Source organism: Cervus elaphus, chromosome 23 (genome assembly GCF_910594005.1).
Source record: "Cervus elaphus chromosome 23, mCerEla1.1, whole genome shotgun sequence".
Lineage (NCBI taxonomy): Eukaryota > Metazoa > Chordata > Mammalia > Artiodactyla > Cervidae > Cervus > Cervus elaphus.
In genome coordinates, this window is record NC_057837.1 from 77896290 (window position 1) to 77918958 (window position 22669).

The following is a 22669-nucleotide window of genomic DNA, read 5'->3' on the forward strand; positions in this document are numbered from 1 at the left end:
CCAGAAAATGCTAGGCAATACTTGAAAAATAACTTCCAACAAATCTCACCCCGAAATGGCCATTGTAATCATTGTTCAGTCCCCTGTGGAAACCAAGAGTAAAACCTTTGCAATACAATCAATCGTCACAGTTCCGTTGCCGCCCATGCGGGTTCTTCTAGCGATCTGGCCACCACGGGGCCTTGGCTGGTGCTCCCAGGGCCCGTGCCCAGTGGGGCTGGCATGTGCCTCCATCAGCCAAGCCGACCAGGGAGGGAGAGGACATAACCAGGGAAGGGAGAGAGCCAGGAGAGGAGGCCGAGCGGCCGGGAAGCCGGCCAAATGGCAAAGGGCTGAATGGGCTACATCAGCTTCTGACAGCGCCTCAGATACCCCTGATGTCCTGTCCCCATGCTGCGTGAATGCCAGGCGAACACAAAACCCCTCTGCCTGGATGTCACCAAAAATCCGTAAATGTTGCTTTTTAAAACAGCACGTTTAGCAGAGCAAAATGCTCATGATTTTGAAGGATGCAAAACTGGAGACAGAAGGTGAGGTCACCTTGACGTCTCATAATCAAGTCGTGAAGTTCAAGTTCAGCCTGCCAACTGCTTGTTTTACTCATGGTTAGCGTTTTTCCTCTTTTGCAGGGTTTATGCTTGAATGTTGAAGACTTCTAGGAGGGAGGAAAGATGACAAGACTGATAATGCTTACGATCGGACTGGGGTGTTTTCTTCCCCTCTCCTCTTTTAGCCTTGCAAAGACAAATAATGGTTAAGGATGGATAAAATATTTAACAGTGGCCATGCATAATTTATTCCTGAGTTGTTGCTTCTTTCCAGCCGAACAGTTTGCTCTCAGTTAGGACTTCTCAGAACTGCCATGTCTCCTTGGCAAACTGACATTAGGCTTATTTTTACTCTTTTCTTCCTAAGGCTAATTGTTTTTATTCTTTGTTGTTGTTGTTGAAATACTCATTCCTAGATGTTCTTTTTATCAATAACAAAAACCAACACTGGAGGCAAAGTGTTTTGTTTTTTTTTTTTTTTAATATTATTTCTGGGTCTTACTCAGCTTACTCAGAGCTTGAGAGACAATCTGGGAAAGACAAAAATATATTTGCATATATAACTGCCTCTTATGTGTACTTAGTAGCTCAGTTGTGTCCGACTCTGTGACCCGATGGACTGTAGCCCTCCAGGCTCCTCTGACCCTGGGATTCTCCAGTCAAGAATACCGGAGTGGGTAGCCATTCCCTGCTCCAGGGGATCTTCCCAACCCAGGGATCGAACCCAGGTCTCCTGCATTGCAGATGGATTCTTTACTGTCTGAGTCATCAGGGAATGAAATTACATACGCAAGACTGGCTAAGGAAGCTGTGTGTCCAGTGAAGTAATACATGACTTCAGAAGAAATTTTAGGGAAAAAAAGCATATATTAAAAAAAAAAAAAAATCTGCCCCTCCTCCCTAAAAAAGCACTATTCAGAAATAACCACTCAAGTTTTTCGGTACATATGCACATCAATATATACTTATTACCTAATGTGTGTTTTGATAGAAATAGGATGTTACATACATATAAATTATTCTGCAGTTTGCTTTCTTCAGAGGACAATATATTGTGAATGTCTTTGTCCTGTCAATACAGCTCTGCATCATTTATAATGGCCTCCTCGTTCTTCATTATATCGATGAATTCTCATTTTATAAAACCAATTCCCTATCATTTGCTGCTTCTATTTTTTCACAATTATAAACAGTGCTGTGGTAAACAGCTTTGTAAATACATCTTTTTATTCTTCGTTCAATTAGTTCCTTAGGTGAGATTTCTAGAAGAGGAATCATTAGATCAACACATATGCATTTTTTTTGGAGGCGGGGGGCATTGCTTCCTGAATATATCCAATTTCCTTCTGGAAAGGTTGTTCTAATTTACATCCTCACCAGAGATATGCGTGAGTTGTTTCCCACTCCAAAACACCGGATTTATTACTTTTATGCTCTTCCTAACTTAGTTTGGGGGAAAAGCATGTCTTTATTTTACTTTGAATATCTTTGGCTATTAATCTGAAGGACTTTTAAAAAATTGTTTACTGGTATTTCTTCTTCTATTAGCTTCTCTATTTGGGTCATTTACAAAACATAAAACCGAGTGTCAGGGAGTTTTTTGGTAGCCTAGGTAGGGTAGGATAAGACTCCATGCTCCTAGTGCAGGAGACCTAGGTTTGATCCCTGGTTGGGGAAAGAAGAACCCACATGCTGCAAATAAGAGCTCTAACTAAAGATCTTGCGTGCCACGACTAAGACCCAGTGCAACTGAATAAATAAATGAAAATATTAAAAAAAATTAAAAGTGAGTTATTGGTCTTTCCTTAACATGTTTTATAGATTAAGGAAGTCAACATTTTGGTCATCATTTTTTCCTAATGAGTCATTTGCCCCTTACTATGTTTATCATAGTAAGAATCGCCTGCCAAGCAGGAGACGCAGATTCGATCCCTGGGTCGGGAAGAATCCCTGGAGAAGGGCATGGCAACCCACTCCAGTAATCTTGCTGGAGAATTCCATGGACAGAGGAGCCTGGCAGGCTGCAGTCCATGGGGTCACAAAGAGTCTGACACGACTTAGGACTCAACAGTAGCAGCATGTTTATCATCGGCTTTTGTATTTATCCTGTAGGAATTTATTATTTTCCATGGTAAAATCCTTTATTCATTTCTCTAGTAGTTTCCCTCACAAATTATATAAATGTTTACCCAACTTTTATCCTAAGTTCTATTCTTCTATGACTGCTCTTACATTTAAATATTTAATCCATCTGATAATTATCTGGCCATCAGGCAAAAGTAAAGATCTGAGGGTTTTTGTTAAATGCTTCATGGATTATTCTCACATAATGTATTGAATAAGGCGCTGCTTTTCACTGAACTGTAATTCCACTTTTATCATTTGCTGATTTCTTAGATGTCTTTGGGTTTGTTTTGGCCAAATCACTGACTTGTTACTCTGTCTTCTTTGGGGCCGCGTCATGCTGTTTTGATTATTGAAGCTTCAAAATACATTTTAGTGTCTACAGAGCAAATCTTCTTCTTCCTCTTCAAGTATTTACTTTTTACAAAATCAGTTATTCGGATGGAAAATAAATTCACATGACTCAAACAACCAAAAAAAGTTTTTAAAAGTACATGGTCTAAAGAAAACGGCGGCCTCCAAAGGGCTCCTACCAGTGAGAACTGCCCAGAGCTGCCGCTGCCCGCATCTGTCCACGCAGCGAGCCCCAGCTGTGCCTCCCCACCCAGCCTCTGCAGGAGACCCCCCAGCATTACGGGCTAATACAACCCTGATTCCACTGAACTGGGAGTTAGAGCTGCCTCTCGAGAACTTCAGATTCGGGGCTTCCCTGGTGGCTCAGTAAGAATCCACCTGCCGATGCAGGGGGCACAAGTTCCAGCCCTGATCCGAGAAGGCCCCGCCCGCCACACAGCAGCTACACCCCTGCATCACGGCCTCGGACCTGCGCTCCAGGCCCCGGGAGCCGCAACCACGGGCCACCCGCTCCAGAGCCTGGGCCGTGCTACAAGAGACGCCGCCGCAGAAAGAGGCGTGTACCCCGGCTAGAGAGCAGCCCTGCTCACCCAGCAGCAGAAAGCCCGCCCGCAGCAGTGAGGACCTAGTGCAGCCAAAAACAAATCAATAAACAAGTATTCGGTTATGAAAACAACAGCAAAAAACAAAAACCTTCAGATTCCTCATACCTCTGGAACAACAGGCAAAGGAAGGAACTGCGGTGTTTGCTGGCATAGATGATCCTCATTACCAAGTGGAAACTGGTCTACTATTCCAAAATGGAGGAGGATAATCTGGCATAGGAACACTTCTGCTACTTGAAATGAGTCACCCATGAAGTGGATGGAAGGACACTCAGTTCAGTTCAGTCGCTCACTCGTGTCCGACTCTCTGTGACTCCATGAACCGCAGCAAGCCAGGCCTCCCTGTCCATCACCAACTCCCGGAGTCCACCCAAACCCATGTCCATCGAGTCGGTGATGCCATCCAACCATCTCCTCTGTCGTCCCTTCTCCTCCTGCCTTCCACCTTTCCCAGCATCAGGATCTTTTCCAATGAGTCAGTTCTTTGCATCAGGTGGCCAAAGTATTGGAGCTTCAGCCTCAGCATCAGTCCTTCCAATGAATATTCAGGACTGATCTCCTTTAGGATGGACTTGCTGGATCTCCTTACAGTTCAAGGGACTCTCAAGAGTCTTCTCCAACACCACAGTTCACTACTCTCCAATAAAAAAAATTAAAAGCTAAAAAGAGGATGTCTTCTCTGTCCTCCTCCCTGGCTGTGGGGATGTTTTAAGTTTAGCCAACTGGATGCCCTCCCCTGGCACCTGAAGCTTGACCCGGTGACCCAGAGAACCTGACACACTTGGAGATGTTTTCAGCGACAGCAGCAGGACCGGGAGGTTTCCTGTTCATGCCGCTCCCGTGGCCTGACCCTCGGCTACGCTCTCAGCGGCCTGACATATTCAGTCTTGCACATCTTTCACGCCCGATGCTTCAGCTTTCTTCTCAGTTCTGTGAGGTCCCAGAGATCCTTCCAATAAATTTCTTTTTTGCTTTAAAGAAGTACACGGTAAAAACACTTTCACCTTTTGGTTCCCAGTTTACCAACTGTCATTCCCTTCCCTCAAGTAACACTTATGATTTGTTTCTTGCTTATCTCTCCATAGATTTTTTAACATAAACCACACAGCATGAAAATACATTATGTCTCCTCTTCTTATTATATAAAAATAGCATATTCCACCCTTTGCTTCTCTCCTTTAATGTATTTTGGTAACCTTCCCACATCACTAGATAAAAATCTTCCCCATTCACTTTATCTCCATCCTTTTTTCTAAAGACAAACTTTTAATTTTGGAGTTATTTTAGGTTTACAGGAAGCTTGCACGGATAGTAGAGCATCACCCGGCTCCCTCTGATGCGAACATGTTACACCACCACGGTACATTTGTCGAAACTAGAAATTGACATCGGTACGTGTCTTCATCTGCTGAGGTTGCCAGAACAAAATAGCACAGTCTGGGTGGCTTAAACAACAGAAACATGTTTGCTCACAGTGGTGGAGTCTGGAAGCCCAAGACCAAGGTGCTGGCACGGTTTACTTCAGGAGAGGGCTGCCTATTCTCTACGCCCTCACGTGGCCTCTCCTCTGGGCGAGAGGGGCATCGAGTTCACGGGCATGTCTTCTCATAAAGACCTAAAGGCACAGACCTTACAGGACCAGGGCCACACCCGTATGAGCTTATTTAGCCTCGGTTATTTCCTTAGAGGCCCCATCTCAGATACACCCACACTAGGGGTTAGAGCTTCAATATATGAACTTGGCAAAGGTGAAGAGGATCAACTGTTCAGTCTATACCAGGACATTACTACTCACTGAACTTCAGACTTTATTTGAATTTCACCATTTTTCCAATAATATCTCCTTTCTGTTCCAGGATCTAGTCCAGGATACAACATTGCATTTAATCCCCATTCACTTTTTGAAGCCTGGTTTGGGGAACTAAGATCCCACATGCTGTATGGCATGGCCAAAAACATTTTTTTAAAAAGAAAAAAAGAAATTCTTCTGGCTTCTAATTCGCATTCCTTGAGGAATAGTGGTTCCAAGTCATTGGACAGATTGGCTGAATCAGAACCTGCATTTTACCAAAATCCCCAGGTGATGTATCATTCACTTGATACATTCAAGCTTAGGAAGCAGTAATCTAGAGGTGAATTTCAACCAGAGCAGAAACCCCATCTATACCGTCCCTGAGTGCTGGAGTACAACCTGGGAGGTGGTGCCCAGCTCTGCTTGAATTGCCCCCAAGGGGTGGGGTTCACCACTCCTGGACCCCATCTGTCGATTCACATACAACTCAACTTCAGAAACTTTCCCCTCACTTCGAGATGAAATTGTCTTCCCTTTAGTAATACCTTTGTATGTGTTTCCCTTTGCTGTGTAACACATTCCCACAAACTCAGAGGCTTAAAAACAACACACATTTGTCATCTGAGTTCCTAGGGGTCAGAAGCCTAGGTACAGGATCCTGGATTCCGGCTCAGTCTCAGGCTACAGTGAAGGTGCCGACTGGGGCCGTCTGAGGCTCGAGTCCACGTCCAATGTCAAGCACATTCAGGTCACTTGTGGGGAGAATATTCATCTTCTGCATCTGTAGGACTGAGGCCCTGGACTCGAGGCACCAGCCTTTCCTGCCCCGTGGCCCCCAGCCGGTGGAGCACAGCTTGGCGGCTCGCTTTCCTCCAGGCCAGCGGGAGAATGCCTCCCTTCCAGTCCTTCTAGCTCTGACCTCTAAAGCCTCTTTAAGGGCGCCTCTGATTAGGTGAGGTCCACCCAAGGTAAGTTCCTTTTTGATTAACTACCAAGTCAGCTTAAAGATTAGGGCTTCCCTGATGGCTCAGATGGCAAAGAATCTGCCTGCAATGCCAAAGACCCAGGTCCATTCCTCTGGAGAAGGAAAGCGCAACCCACTCCAGTCCTCTTACCTGGGAAATCCCATGGACAGAGGAGCCTGGAGGGCTACAGTCCATGGGGTCACAAAGAGTCGGACACGACTGAGTGATTTTCACTTACTTCCTTAGCAAGTCAACTAACCAGTAACCTCATCACGGGAAGGCTATCCCACTATCTCCTCTGGTTCCGCCCATACATGGGGATGATGTGTGGTCCACCAGTGGGCTGGAATTCCACAAGTCCAGGGGGTGCCATGCATACTGTCTATGTGAATGGTGTCCTGGAGTTTTGCAATGAGCAGCCTGCATAGCCAGGCAGGTGGGACTTCTCTGAATTTTCATGTTCCTGGCTCAGTCGTTCTTTTCTCAGGAGCCCCATAGAATTCCTTGACCCTTCCTGGCAATCTTCCTTTAGATAATCCAAACTTTCTCCAGGCAAAACAGCTCCAGCCCCTTCAAACTGCCATCACATGTCATAGAGTCACATGACCATCACATGAACATCAGTTTGGTTCAGTTCAGTTACTCAGTTGTATCCGATTCTTTGCAACCCCATGGACTGCAGCACGCCAGGCCTCCCTATCCATCATCAACTCCTGGAGCTTGCTCAAACTCATGTCCATTGAATCGGTTATGCCATCGAACCATCTCATCTTCTGTCATCCCCTTCTCCTCCTGCCTTCAATCTTTCCCAACATCAGGGTCTTTTTTAATGAGTCAGTTCTTCATATCAGGTGGAGCTTTAACATCAGAACTTCCAATGAATATTCAGGACAGATTTCCTTTAGGATTGACTGGTTTGATCTCCTTGCAAACCAAGGGACTCTCAAGAGTCTTCTCCAACACCACGGTTCAAAAGCATCAATTCTTCATGGTCCAACTTTCACATCCATACATGACTACTGGAAAAACCAAGACCACTGTCGCAAAGTAATATCTCTGCTTTTTAATATGCTGTCTAGGTTTATCAAAGCTTTTCTTCCAAGGAGCAAGCGTCTTTTAATTTCAGGGCTGTAGTCACCATCTGCAGTGGTTTTGGAGCCCCAAAAATAAAGTCTGTCACTGTTTCAATTGTTTCCCCATTTATTTGCCATGAAGTGATGACCCAATGGACAGCAGGCCACAAGGCTCCTCTCTCTATGGAATTCTCCAGGGAAGAATACTGGAGTAGGTTGCCATTACCTCCTCCAGGGCATTTTCCCAACCCAGGGATCGAACCCAGGTCTCTTACATCTCCTGCATTGGCAGGCAAGTTCTTTACTACTAGTGCCACCTGGGAAGTCCCATGAACATCAAATCGGTCATAAAGTGACTTTTGTTCAGTTCAGTTCAGTCGCTCAGTCATGTCCGACTCATTGCGAACCCATGAACCACAGCACGCCAGGTCTCCCTGTCCATCACCAACTCCTGGAGTCTACCCAAACCCATGTCCATTGAGTTGGTGATGCCATCCAACCATCTCATCCTCTGTCGTCCCCTTCTCCTCCTGCCCTCAATCTTTCCCAGCATCAGGCTCTTTTCCAATGAGTCAGCTCTTCACATCAGGTGGCCAAAGTATTGGAGTTTCAGCTTCAACATCAGTCCTTCCAATGAACACCCAAGACTGATCTCCTTTAGGATGGACTGGTTGGATCTCCTTGCAGTCCAAGGGACTCTCAAGAGTCTTCTCCAACACCACAGTTCAAAAGCATCAATTCTTTGGCGCTCAGCCTTCTTTATAGTCCAACTCTCACATCCATACGTGACCGGTTTGTCTCAACAGTTGTTATTGTTGTTTAGTTGCTAAGTCATGTCTGACTCTTTGGAAACCCACCAGGCTCCTCTGTCCATGGGATTTTCCTTCTGTAGGATCTTCCTGACCAGGGATCAAACCTGGGTCTCCTGCACTGCAGGTACATTCTTTACCACTGAACTACCGGGAAGCCCTTGCCTGAACAGACATTTTTTCAATGCGTTCTTGGTGACCAAAACCTTGCCACCACTAGCTGTGTTACCTATCTGGCCATCTTCTCTGTCCTCCCTGGAAAACACTCTAGTTTGTCGATATTCCACTTATAATGTAGCATTTATTGAGCACTTACTCTATGCCAGCCAGTGCTTAAAGCAGTTGACATAGATTGTCTCATTGAATCACGTCAGCAATACCATGAAGTTGTATCATGCCACTTTATTGATGAGGAAATTCAGGCAGAGAGAAGTTAAGCAACTCCACCAAGACCACCAGCTTTTGGTGGCTGGAGCTCAGACCACTTGACTCTAGAGCCTGTGCTGTTAGTCACTGTGCCTGGCTTCCTCCCAGAGGTTCACTCTGAACCTGGCAGGGGCCCTCCAGGAGCCAGAAGACTGTCCACTTCTCACTCTTTGCACTGCATTCTGTAGTTCAAAAAAGCAAATGCTTCTTCTTTATTCTTTGCTAAACTTCACTGTTACAGCCAGAGGCCCCTCTTGGCTTATTGTCCACTGCTGGTCTGCCTGCAGGCTTCATACAGAGCAGAATCTCATTTACCGAGAGCCTGCTGTGTAGACAACGCTGTCCATGTTACGCCAGGGACAGCTCAGGGCCTTTGAACCCTAGTGAAAAGAGACACAGGTTCCTAAAGCAGGAAAACAAATACACTCCCAGGTCCCAAATAGCCTGACGAATATTGTTTTACCAGGGCACTTCCTTTTCTAACTTCAGATCCATCTCAACGTGATCCAAGAGGAAGAGCCATGGGCTTGAAACCCAACTCCACTTAGTTACATGCACGGGCCTGGGCCAGTTTCCTGAGCCTCAGTTTTCCAGGCTGCAAAACAGAAAATCAAGTCCACAATTCCTTTTTTTGGTACTTTTAAAATCCAGGGAACAAAACCACTTGGTTTTTGCTCCATCAGGCCAGCAGAAATGCGATGACCAGCAAAACCTGAGCCGAACTGGCATGAGACTTATTTAAGACCTCCAATTCACTCATGGAAGGTGAATGTTGACACATTTCGCTGAGAAATACAAAGCTTGATAACAGGGTGCTTCCTCCCTCCAAAACCCAGGAGTTCTGATTCTGAAACCCGCTGGCCCCAAGGGTTTTGCATTAGGAATGGTGGGCCTGTAATACCCAGTTCGGCCTCTGGCCAGCAGGAGAATTTACAGAAGGCCCTAAGCTCATCCTGGGTCACCCGAGTCCTGTCCCTTCACACTTCTCTTGGCAGCATCTTCCCTCCAGCGTCTGTTTAGACGGAAGCAGAGCAAACAGCCTGAGACCCACATTTCAGTAACTTGTTCAGTTGTTAAATCGTGTATGACTCTTTGTGACCCCATAGACTGCAACGACCAAGCTCCTCTGTCCATGGGATTTCCCAGGCAAGAATACTGGAATGGGTTGCCATTTCCTTCTCCAGAGGATCTTCACGACCCAGGGATCGAACCCTGCTCTCCTGCAGGGCTCTTGTAATTTCCTTTTTTTTTTTTAACCACTGAGCCACCAGGGAAGCCTCATATTTCAGTAGCTGGAGTGGGGTGGGGGGGGGAAGCTCCTCTTTTCTCTAAACCCGTGATTCTCCTCTCACTTCCCAGGAAACAGGCAGTGCTAGCCAGAAAGCCAAACGACGCTTAGGGAGCACTGTGAACCTTCCCCTTGGCCTCTTGCCTCCAAAGCTACAAGACCCTTTGTGTAGCTCTGCTGCGGAAAGAAAAGCCACAGTGAAAACGGATCAAATTCCTGGGGAGAAGTAGAAGCTTTCTTTTACAGAGAAAGAATGGGATGTGCTGTCTCCTATTACTATAGAGAGATCATTTCAAAACTGTGTTCGAAAAAATGCTTTTAGAGCCTGGCTTTTCACTGCGCTGCTCTCAAGAGGGGTTGTGTTCTAAATCATTTTGCTGGTGGGGAGGCAGAGACACTAAGCAGGAGAGCGACTTCAAATTCTAGAGAAGCGTGTTTACTGAGGACTGACCTGTGTGTGCAAAGGCAGCCACTAGACTGCTAGGGTGAGCCCCCCACACGGCCGCCGCGGGCGCGGGATCGGGAGCTTCCGTCTGACGGTGGCCCTGCAACTTGGCAGAAGGTACAAGGTAGCAGAAGCTAAGCTTAAAGGGCCCGTCTGTTTGGGGGTCGGAAAACTGGCCATGGAAGAAAGGCCTTGAAGACTAGGCAGAAAGGCAGGGAGGGTGGTGAGCCCCAGGGCAGCTGAGGCCTCCAACACAGACACACGGGCTCTGATGCGGAGCCCAGCAGACGTGGGGCGTGTTCAGGGGACCCCGGGGCCAGTACCCAGACACCTTCATGGACCGAGAGGTCAGGGAGAGACTGAGGCCAAGTGAGGAAGAGTGTGCCAACTAGGGCATCCCATTAACTGCCCTCTCCCAGTGCGGGTCCATGGTTTCCTAATCTTTCCTTTATTATTGACAGAAGCCACAGTTCAATGTCTGTGTGGACTGTCAAAGGGCACCACGTTGAAAGATACAGACATTTAAGCACAGTTCAGTTCAGTCACTCAGTCGTGTCCGACTCTCTGCGACCCCATGGACTGCAGCACGCCAGGCTTCCCTGTCCATCACCAACTACTGGAGCTTGCTCAGACTTGTGTTTGTTGAGTCAGTGATGCCATCCAACCATCTCATCCTCTGTCGTCCCCTTCTCCTCCTGCCTTCAATCTTTCCCAGCATCAGGGTCTTTTCAAATGAGTCAGCTCTTCACATCAGGTGGCCAAAGTATTGGAGTTTCAGCTTCAGCATCAGTCCTTCCAATGAATATTCGGGACTGATTTCCTTCAGGATGAACTAGTTTGATCTCCTTGCAGTCCAAGGGACTCTCAAGAGTCTTCTCCAACACCACAGTTCAAAATCATCAGTTCTTCAGTGCTCAACTTTATAGTCCAACTCTCACATCCATAATGACTATTGGCAAAACCATAGCTTTGACTAGATAGATTTTTATCGGCAAAGTAACGTCTTTGCTTTTTAATATGCTGTCTAGGGTGGTCATAGCTTTTCTTCCAAGGAGCAAGCGTCTTTTAATGTCATGGCTGCAGTCACCATCTGCAGTGATTTGGGAGCCCCCAAAATAAAGTCTGTCACTGTTTCCATTGTTTCCCCATCTATTTGCCATGAAGTGATGGGACCCGATGCCATGATCTTAGTTTCTGAATGTTGACTTTTAAGCCAGCTTTTTCACTCTCCTCTTTCACTTTCATCAAGAGCCTCTTTAGTTCTTCTTCACTTTCTGCCATAAGGGTGATGTCATCTGCATATCTGAGGTTATTGATATTTCTCCTGGCAATCTTCATTCTAGCTTATGCTTCATCTAGCCTGGCATTTCACATGATGTACTCTTCACAGAAGTTAAATGAGCAGGGGACAATATACAGCCTTGATGTACTCCTTTCCCAATTTTGAATCAGTCCATTGTTCCATGTCCAGTTCTAATTGTTACTTCTTGACCTGCATACAAATTTCTCAGGAGGCAAGTAAGGTGGTCTGGTATTCCTAGCTCTTCAAGAATTTTCCACAGTTTGTTGAGCATTTAAGCACAGTGATGTGCATTTCTAACACACCTGTGAATGTCTTTGTTTGGGCGATGCTATAACAAAACAAAGACGCTTACTCCTTGGAAGGAAAGTTATTATCAACCTAGACAGCATATTAAAAAGCAGAGACATTACTTTGCCAACAAAGGTCCGTCTAGTCAAGGCTATGGTTTTTCCAGTAGTCATGTATGGATGTGACAATTGGACTATAAAGAAAGCTGAGTGCCGAAGAACTGATGCTTTTGAACTGTGGTGTTGGAGAAAACCCTTGAGAGTCCCTTGGACTGCAAGGAAATCCAACCAGTCCATCCTAAAGGAAATCAGTCTTGGGTGTTCATTGGAAGGACCGATGTTGAAGCTGAAACTCCGATACTTTGGCCACCTGATGCAAAGAGCTGACTCATTGGAAAAGACCCTGATGCTGGGAGGGATTGGGGGCAGAAGGAGAAGGGGATGACAGAGGATGAGATGGTTGGATGGCATCACTGACTCCATGTACTTGGGTTTGGGTGGACTCCAGGAGTTGGTGATGGACAGGGAGGCCTGGTGTGCTGCGGTTCATGGGGTCACAAAGAGTCGGACACGACTGAGCGACTGAACTGAACTGATATCAAAACACCTTAGCCTGCATGGCTTATAAACAGCAGACATTTATTTCTCACAGATCAGGAGGCTGTAAGCTCAAGATCGGGGTGCCAGCAGGGTCAGGTTCTGGTGAAGGCCTGCTTCCAGGTTGCAGGCTGCTGACCTCTCCGCATGTCCTCACACAGCAGCAGGGGCAGGGGAGCGCTCTTGGGGTCTCTTTAATTTTCTTTTTTTTCTTTTCTTATTGTGTGTGTGTGTGTGTGTGTGTGTGTGTATACACACACACATGCTTATGTGAGGCTTCCCTGGTGGCTTAGAGGGTGAAGAATCTACCTGCAATGTGGGAGTCGCAGGTTCAATCCCTGGTTCGACCCCCAGGAAGATGCCCTGGAGAAGAGAATGGCTACGCATTCCAGTATTCTTGCCTGGAGAATTCCATGGACAAAGGAACCTGGTGGGCTATACAGTCCTTGGGGTCACAAAAAGTCGGACAGGACTGAGCAACTAACACTTTCACTTCTCATATGTACATGTGTGTGTATATATATACATATACACATCCCTCCAGGGCTCCCGCATCTTGGCGTCAACCATGTGGAGGCAGTGCGGTGCAGATCTCCCTATGGACTAGATGCCCCAGCCTGGTCCTCCTGGCTCACCTCTGTCAGCGCGCTACAGCAGGGAAGGGCTCCACCCTCGTGATCTAACCACCTCCCCAAGTCCCCACCTCCCAAGACCATCACCTTGGGGTTAGGGTTCCAATGTATGAAGTGGGGACACACACATTCAGCCCATAGGGTCAGGCTCCACGGCAGGGCCAGCACCCAGGTGAGGCAGGAGGGATGCCCAGGACAAGCACACCCCAAAAGGAGACCCTTGCTCCTGGGGGCTGCTCCTGACCAGGAGGCCCCTAAACAGTCTGGCCTCCAGGGGTCTCTCTTGCCTCATGCCAGTCCTAGCTCTGCTCTGCCGGCTCCCACTGCCATCTCAGGGTTCAGAGAGAAAAGCAGTAGACACAGTGGCAAGGGAGGGCTGGGGGCGGGTCTGAACTGCACTGCTGAACCTGAAGTTCACTTGGGGAACTGAGAGCAGGAAGCCATTGCCCGCTGGTGCTTTAGGAGGGCAGTGAAAAAGGCGGGGGGGGGGGGGGTCTGGCACAGGGGCAGGGCAGCTGCCCACCTTCCCAGCAGGCCAGGCTGGGCTGAGGTAGCAGCACCAGGACCAACAGCAGGGTCACCCTGTAGGAGGCAGGATGGGAATAGCAGGTAAGGACTTGGGTTCCTCCATTTACTAATCATCAATATGTTGTGTTGTTGTTCAATCGCTAAATCGTGTCCAACTCTTTGTGACCCCATGGACTGCAGCATGCCAGGCTTCCCCGTCCCTCATCTCCTAGAGATTGCTCAAATTCATGTCCACTGAGTCAGTGATGCTATCTAACCATCTCATCCTCTCCTTGGCAGCCTCCTTCTTTTGCCTTCAATCTTTCCCGAATCAGAGTCTTTTCCAGGGAGTCGCCTCTTTGCAACAGGGGCCCAAAGTATTGGAGCTTCAGCTTTAGTCCTTCCAATGCATATTCGGGGTTGATGTTCTTTATGATTGACTGGTTTAACCTGCTTGCTATCCAAGGGACTCTCAAGAGTCTTCTCCAGCACAATTGGAAAGCAATCAATTCTTCGGAGCTAATTATAATCCCTGACAAGTGATTTAACTTCTCCGGGTCTCAGTTTCTTCATCTCAAAAATGGGTATCAGCAGAGTAGCCCTGTCTCCCAGGGTGCGGAGGAGATTTCAAGGCAAGCATCTATGTTTGGAGTTTAAAACACAGTCTGGCCCCCGGGAAGCTTTCACATTCTCAGTGAGGCCAGCGGACCTTAGAAACGGGCCACAGAGATAACCAGCGTTGGAGCCGCACAGATATAATCACCTGGGGGAATCCTTCCAACCTCCCCAACCTAGGCCAGGGTCCCCTGCACGATTAAACCCCAGTCTCTGGGGAGAGATCTGGGCATCAGTATTTTTCCGGAAGTCTCCAGGAGTTTCCAACGCGCAGCTGTCTGGCAACCATGCTCATCTAGAACTTCGGGTGCCTGAGGCCTGAGCGGACAGAGGTCACCTTGAAAAGACACCGACAGGCAACCATTTTGCAGCTGGAGGTGAAGCCAGATGGGGTGGGGGGTGGGAGGCTGGGGGGCCTCGGGGCCCAGCCCGGGGGCGGCTGCGGCGCGCTCTCGGGGGTCGCGGGCCCGGCGGGCAGGGCGCCCGCTGTCCCGGCGGGGAGGCAGCCAGGGGCCGGGCCCCGCGAGCCGGGCGGGCAGGAGGCCGGGGTGGCTCGGAGCGCGGCTCGGGCGCCAGGGGGAGCTCGCGGCCCCGCCGCGCCCCCGTCCCCGCAGCTGGTTCAGACTGGTTCGGGCAGGGTGCGGCCCGGCGGGCTGCATTCCAGGCCGCGGGCGCGCCGCCGGCTCCGGGGTCGCCCCGAGCGCCTCCGGGGGGCCGGAGAGACTTGTTTGTATTTGTCTTCTTTGTTTCAGATCATTCATTTGGCCCCCCGCGGGAGCTCCTGAGCCCGCCGACACACCCTGGGCTATCCTGGTGTCCTGCGTGCATCACGGACCACCACAGAGCTTTCCAGAGGGCCCCCGCCCAGCGCCCCTTCTCCCCAAAGACTCCGACTCCGAAAGCTGGGGTGGGGCTCCGGGCAGCTGCATTTTAAGCAAAATGTTTCTAATGCATCATTTATTTAGGAGGGGAAAAAAAAAAGACTGGAAGCAAAATGACTGTTGGCTAGCCAACTTGGCCCAGGGTAGGAATCCCCTTGACGCTTGTACGGAGCGAAGATCTCTTCCCCCCACACCCCGTCTCCAGGAAAAGCGGGTCGGGGTAAGCAGCGTTTTGAGCTAACACTCTAGGGTCTTGGTTTTTCTATTTTTTCCCCCCCTCCAATGAGTCATATTGGGCATCTTAAAAGTTTAAATACTGTAACAAGCATCAGCGGAAGAAATAGAACACTACGAATACATAATTGAAACCCCTCCCCAGTTTCCTTTCCGCCACCCCAAAGTAACCAGTTTCCTGAATGTGGCGCCGCACCCCCGTGCACAGCCTTATACTTTTACTCCATATGTCTGTATCCATAAACAATATATAGTGCGGTTTCGCGTGTTTTAAAAACTTTATGTTAATGGCAGCGTGCCCTACAGAGCCTTCTGCGACTTGCTTCCCCCCACCCCCCTTCCTTCTCTTTTTCTTAGCATTATGGTTTTGAGATTCCTCCATCAGGGGAAGTTTGCTGCGCTTAGGCTTGTTTGGCTAATCTGAAGCCGTTTCTGGGTTTTTCCGAGGGGAGCCCGGGTCCCTCCGCAGGGGTGAGGGTCAGAGCTGGGCTCCTGGCTGTCTTGTGTGATGCAGAAGAGCTCTGGGCATCAGACGCTTCGGGACAGTAATGAATGTCCAAGTGCAGGTTCAGTGAGTTTCTGTGAAATCCTCTTCCTTAGCACCTGAGGCCCAAGTCTTAGCCAAGAATTTTCCAGAATATTCCTCTGGCCCGAAAGCCTGGATATTTGGGCCGCGATGCAGTGGACAGCTGTAGAAGGGGGAAGATGGATTACCCAAAAGACACACCAAGCATGTGCTCATGCCCCCCTACCTAAGCTTGTCGGATAAAATACAAACTCAGATTTAACAGGATGGGGATAAGGGGAGTCCCGTATACTTATTTCTAGCCTTAAGCCGAGCCCGATTTTTAAAAAACCAATATAACACTTTAAAGAAAAATAAGCATGGGAAAAATTAGACTGCTAGACCTCCAGATACCTCATTACATTATTTAAAAACTTGACTCACTAGCAGGTCCGTCTAGTCAAAGCTATGGTTTTTCCAGTAGTCATGTATGGATGTGACAGTTGGATCATAAAGAAGGCTGAGCGCTGAAGACTAGATGCTTCCGAACTGTGGTGTTGGAGAAGACTCTTGAAGAGTCCCTTGGACTGCAAGGAGATCCAACCAGTCCATCCTAAAGGAGATCAGTCTTGGGTGTTCATTGGAAGGGCTGATGTTGAAGCTGAAACTCCAATACTTTGGCCAACTGATGCGAAGAACTGACTCATTGGAAAAGACCCTGATGCTGGGAAAGATTGAAGGCAGGAGGAGAAGGGGAGGACAGTGGATGAGATGGTTGGATGGCATCACCGACTCAATGGACATGAGTTTGAGTAAACTCCGGGAGTTGGTGACAGACAGGGAGGCCTGGTGTGCTGCAGTCCCCCGGGTTGGAGTCGGACACGACTGAGCGACTGAAGAATGATAGCATTGCTTTGGACCCTGCCTTCTTCAGCCTCGGAGGAGTTTAGACTAGCCTCTTAGGGGGTGGGGGTCAAATTTAGTGCGCTTAAGGAGTCCCTGTGGAGTTTATTTTAAAATCTGACCCCGGGAAGAAGAGGATCGCTACATCCAGCTTCCCTAACTGTTAGGACTGTCAGCCAGGCGCAAACAAGCTGCTGTCCAAGGAGAGGCCTGGTGGGCGGGGTGATGGGGGAGGGGTGATCTTTAAAGAAAGGCTCCTCTAAGTTAGCTGTTCTCTATCCTGAATGCACGCTGGAACCACCCGGGGAGCTTTACAAACTACCGATGCCCAAGCGCCACCTCCAGAGATTCTGGCTGAATAGGCCTGGGGTGAGGTCTGACTTACGGGCTTTTAGAAACTCCCCAGTTCAGTTCAGTCGCTCAGTCGTGTCTGACTCTCTGCGACCCCTGGAATGCAGCCTGCCGGGCTTCCCTGTCCATCACCAACTCCCAGAGCTTGCTCAAACTCGTGTCCATGGAATCGGTGATGCCCTCCAGCCGTCTCATCCTCTGTTGTCCCCTTCTTCCTTCAACAAACTCCCCGGGCCACTCTAAAGTGCTGTGGGAGCTAGGACCCGCTGCTCCACCGGATTTCAATGCAACGGGGTAGTCTGCAGCCAAGCTTCTCAAACTCAGCGGTGTGTTAGACTCACCTGGCGAGCATGAAACCATGCAGATGCCCAGGTTCCAACCCTAGAGACTGTGTGTGGCCTGGACTTGGGGTGTTTTAAAGGAGCCCTCGGTGATCGCCATCTGAAGGCGGGTTTGAGACTCTGGTTTGCCAGGTGGTGGCGGGGGCCGGGCGCAGGGAGCGCGGCGCACCACTGGGCGGCGCTGCCCACTCGGCCCGGCGCTCCGCTCGGCGCGCACCGGCCCCGCCTCCGCCAGGCGGGCCGCGGGGCGTGCAGCGGACCGGGGGCGGGGCTCCGAGTCCGGGACTCGGCGTCGGGCACCCGGGCAGCCTCCGCCAGCCGGACCCTGCCGCTCTAGTGATGCTGCTCCTGGACGCCGATCGGCCGGAGCCCGTGCGCGGCGGGGCGCGCGAGCTCGCGGTCTTCCTGACCCCCGAGCCAGGGGCCGAGGTAGGGGACGCGGCTGGAAGTGGGGGAGGCGGGTCTCGTGGTTGCGGGGTCCAGGACCCGCGCGCCCCAGGGGCGAGTGGACGAATGGGGGTGGGGGACCCCTGAGCGCTGGGCCCGGACCCTCGGCTTCCCCGCAGCTTTCTCTCGTACCTGGCGCTGGGGCTCCGGGGACGCACGGGCGGCTCCGGGACTCTTCTCGGCGGCGTGGTGGCTTCCCAGGGTCACCCAGTGATGCGCGTCAGGTCCCTCCCGCTCCGTCCTCCAGCCAACACGGCTCTCGGGGGCCCAGACTCGCCTCCCATCCTTACCTGATCACCCCCTCTCTCCGACTCCCCACCACCGGCATCCGCCGGGATGCCAGAGGGAGGCGCGCTCAGAGCTGATGTCCTTTGCAAACCCGGGCTCTCGGGGAGGCCGAGCCCCGGTCCCGCCTCTGCCCGCGCGTTCGGCCTGCTCGGCTCTGAGCTGACGCCAGATTCCCGCAGGAGGCAGGCAGGCTGCGTCTGTGAGGATGCACCCGGCCTCGGTCCGCTTCTGTTGCTAGGAGGGAAAATTCCTCATCTCTGGCTGTTCTTGCTGTTTTAAAAGCACAGAATAAAAAGTAGATCTAGCGCTGGATTCTTTATCTTCCACCTGAAGCCAGTATGTTGACAGTGCCACGAAAAAGTTATTTACCCAAGTTCACCCGGAGTTATTTAGGGCCAGAAAGTCAACCCATTCTCTTTTAAAATCTCAGAAGTGGTACGCAAGTATTTAAAATAAAGAGGAAGCACCTTCTTTCTCTCTCACTCCAGTTCTGGTTCCCAGAGATAACCATCTCCCACAGTTTGGTGTACATCATGCCAAGCATATTAAAAATGCATTTACAAATGTAGGTGGGGATGTATACTAACAATTATACATAATTAGTTTTTACAAAAAAGCCGCTTGATACCAGAATACTTTTCTGCAACTTGCTTTTCGTTATTCAAAATAGCATGGACAAGTAGGAAGTGACTTAATGGTAAGGAACAAGGCTTCTTTCAGGGTGATGAGAATATTCTGGAATTACTGCTAATGGTTGCACAACTTTGTGAATTCAGTGAAAACCACAGAATTGTACACTTTAAAAGGTTAAATTTTATGGCATATGAATTCTATCTCAATTTAAAAAATAATATGGACGTATTTCCATGTCAGAATGTAAGAACTGTCCAATAGAAATATAATTTGAGCCAAATATGAGCCAATAATTTTAATTTTTTAACATTTTAAATATTCTAGGAGCCATATAAAAAGGGGAAAGAAACAGGTGAAATTGTCAATATGTTTTTTTCCAGGTTTATTGAGATCTAATTGACATACAGTGCTATAAGATTAAGATGTACAAGTTTCAGTGTACTTAACATACCTATCCAAAATGTCCTTTCAGCATGTCATCAATGTAAAAAGAATTCAATGAGATTTTTACATTCTCTTCTTTGGACAAAGTTTTCAAAACCAGGCTTGGAATATTAAGCTTACAACACACCTAGGTGTGGACCAGCCACATTTTAAGCATTTAGTAGTCGTGAGGGGCTTCCCTTGTGGCTCAGCTGGTAAAGAATCCACCTGAAATGCGGGAGACCTGGGTTCGATCCCTGGGTTGGGAAGATCCCCTGGAGAAGGGAAAGGCTACCCACTCTAGTACTCTGGCCTGGAGAATTCCATGGACTGTATAATCCATGGTGTCGCAAAGAGTTGGACACGGCTGAGCATCTTTCACTTTCAACAGTCATAAGAGGCTGGTGGCTTCCATGTTGAAGAGTGTAGGTCTTCATCCTTCTTCAGCTTCCTAGTGTCCTGCCATGATGTTGTTGTTCAATTGGCAAGTCATGTCCAACTCTTTGTGACCCCATAGACTGCAGCACCTCGGGCCTCCCTGTCCCTCACCATCTCCCAGAGTTTGCTCAAACTCATGTCCATTGAGTCAGTGATGCCATCCAACCATCCCATCCTCTGTTGCCCTCTTTTCTGTCTGTCTTTAGTTCTCCCAGCATCAGGGTCTTTTCCAGTGAGTCGACTGCTTGCATCGGGTGGCCATAGTATTGGAGCTTCAGCATCAGTCCTTCCAAGTAGTATTCAGGGTTGATTTCCTTTAGTATTGACTGGTTTGATCTCCTTGCTGTCCAAGAGACTCTCAAGGGTCTTCTCCAGCATCACAGTTCGAAAACATCAATTCTTTGGCACTCAGCCTTCTTTACGGTCCAGCTCTCCCCTCCATACATGACTACCATTACATAATAATCCCTCCTATTTTCTGAGCATTTGCTATGTTCCAGCAGCTTGCTGCACTCTGTTCATGGACTATGCCATCGCATCCTGGCAGTGACCCAGTGGCTAGGATGTTGCTATATCAACTTCATAACTGTGAAACCTGAGGCCCTCACCAAATACGCGGCGTCCTGTGGATGTCCGGTAATTTCTGAACCACACCCCCAGGCGTGGGCATTTAGGCTGCGTACCTGCTTAAGGATTTAAGTAACCTGTGCGTCTTTCTTGTTCTTTCTCCGCCTTACTCTCAGCAGCAAGATGTCATTGTGCCCAAGGGCTCAGCCTCATTTTGTCTGATTGGGGACAGCCTCCAGGAGAATCTGCATGCATTCATTTCATTTGCTCACTCGGGGCTCTCTCTAACTCAGACGCGAGCTGGCTCATGCTCATTTGTAAGGGCTGTAATGAAGAGCCGAACTCCCCGTAGCTCCATGCGGCAATAAAGGCACTTCGAGCTCTTGCTGAAGTTTATTTACCAAAAGAAGCAAAAACTGCCCGGGTGGAGTCACTTGCAGTGTCTACTTAAAGCTTAATTCATTAGCAGTTCCCCGTGCTGCAGCTGTCTGCAGAGATGGGCAAATGAGCTGGAAAAGGGAGGCCTGGTTTGGGATCAGGCCTGGGTGCCTGGAGCCTCCTGTAGCAGCCCACGTCCTCGGGCCACTTTGGGCTTTTAAATGGCGCGGTCGGAGTCCCAGACTCTAGTCCTGGGGGTGTCCTGGAGTTCCTAGGGAGGTGGGTCCTTCAACATCTCGAACCCCTGCTGTTAGAACCCACACAAGGGTCCCCCATGCTCATGGCCCCACTCTCAGACAGTAAACGTGTAACACACCAAACCTCTGCGCTGTGATGAATGCCGTGGAGAATGCAGCTTGGGTGATGTGGTAGAGAGTGTCTGGGAGACTTGGGTGGGGACAGCCTCTCCAAACCCCTGAGGAATGTGCAGGGAAGAGGGAGCACAGACATCCAGGAGGCCGAGTAGCAGAGGGACCCCCACTTTGTCTGGGAGTGATCAGGGAGGGCTTCCCTGAGGCGACGTCAGTTTAGGCTGAGCTCTGAAGCATGAATAGGAGTTGACCGGGCTGAGAGGGAGGAGAAAAATGTCCCAGGCAGAGGAAACAGAACTTGCAAAGGCCCTGGGGTGGGATGAAGCAGGGTAATCATGAGGGGAGAAGAGCAGCAGGTAGAAGGGTGGGCAGTGAGGGCAGGGTGGAGCCAGTGAGAGGACCAGAAAGAGGACTTTGCACTGCCTCCCTGGATGGAGGAGCCACTGAAGGGCTGTGTGTTGACCAGTTGACCAGGGAGCATTTCACTCTTTGCAGGGCCTTTGGGTTTTTCTCTCCAACCAACTTTTTTGTGCTTTACTTTCTCTCTCTTTCTGATTTGCACTTCCTCTTTTGGGGGAACTTTCAGGCAGGGTCTCCAGAAGCTGCTTCAAGATGGCAGGGAGAGAAAGAGATGTTTGCCTCTTGGGGGCCCTCCTGGATGGCTGAGTCCTGATACCCACCCAGGGGGGAGTTCCTGACAAGACTCAGAGTTCCATTTGGTTCCTGTGCTGGGATGCAGGACAGGTTTGGCCCACAGATGGGGTTCATGGCCTGCCTGGAAGGAAGTAAAGGACTTCACTTGCTCACACTTGCTCTGCCTGAGTGAGCAGAGATGAGAGGGGAGAGTTAACCCATGGATGAGGTCCCGGGCTGCAAACTGGTGGCCCAGGGGCTGAATCCAGAACTCCGATATGATTGGTTCACTTCACGTAGGGGTTCTTTTTTGTTGCTGTTGTTTAATTCTTTTTTCACATAGGGGTTCTTAAATGGAGAATTTTCATGAAAAAAAAAAATCTGAGTTTCTTGTTTGTTTAAAATAATGGACAGTCTGGAAATCCACGGTCCCTGTTTCCTAGTCGTGGTCCCCCGTGTGCCACGGTCCTCACCCCTTCTTATTGTTTCCCTCTACTGAAGCTGGTATCAGTTACCGCTTACCTTTGTGCTTGAACCTGTGACGTTCCTAGTCATGATGAGAGGAGAGGAAACTGTTTCTCCAAACCAGGAGTCTGGACTGAATAGGAAGACATGAGTTAGACCCAAATGCCCCTGGGTCTCAAGACAAAATGTAGAAGAGACCATTTCTTTGTGGAAGCAAAGACTATTGTGTCCAACCTGCAGACACCATGTGCCTCTGGGAGCCCTGGCACATGTCTTATTCTTTTGACCTACTGGTCCCCTTTCCTCTTTCAAATTTTGGATGTTCAGATTAGAACCCTGTGGGTGGGTTCCAGGGCACAGTTTACTGAGTCTACTGTGTCTTGAGATACAGTTCTGGGTTAGTTTATTCCTCTGATCCTTATGGTGGACTTGCTATCGGCC

At 49.2% G+C, this 22669-nt stretch overlaps 1 protein-coding gene and 1 long non-coding RNA gene across 7 annotated transcripts in view; both read left to right on the forward strand.

The window, feature by feature from the left end:
- Window positions 1–13743: 13743 nt before the first annotated feature.
- On the forward strand, window positions 13744–15284 carry LOC122681752. The gene is made up of 3 exons (XR_006337097.1): window positions 13744–13857; window positions 14621–14747; window positions 15123–15284. It is a non-coding gene; the product is annotated as an uncharacterized LOC122681752 (long non-coding RNA).
- Window positions 15285–17753: 2469 nt separating this feature from the next.
- The window catches only part of BCAS4 (breast carcinoma amplified sequence 4), a 57703-nt gene continuing 52787 nt past the window's right edge, over window positions 17754–22669 (forward strand). For 5 of the 6 annotated variants that reach the window (XM_043884179.1, XM_043884181.1, XM_043884182.1 and 2 more), the window contains exon 1: window positions 17754–18014. In XM_043884179.1, the coding sequence (XP_043740114.1) occupies window positions 17925–18014 (90 nt within the window). In that variant the 5' untranslated portion in view covers window positions 17754–17924. The remainder of the gene's footprint in view (window positions 18015–22669) is intronic. The other variant, XM_043884180.1, reaches the window with a different exon arrangement.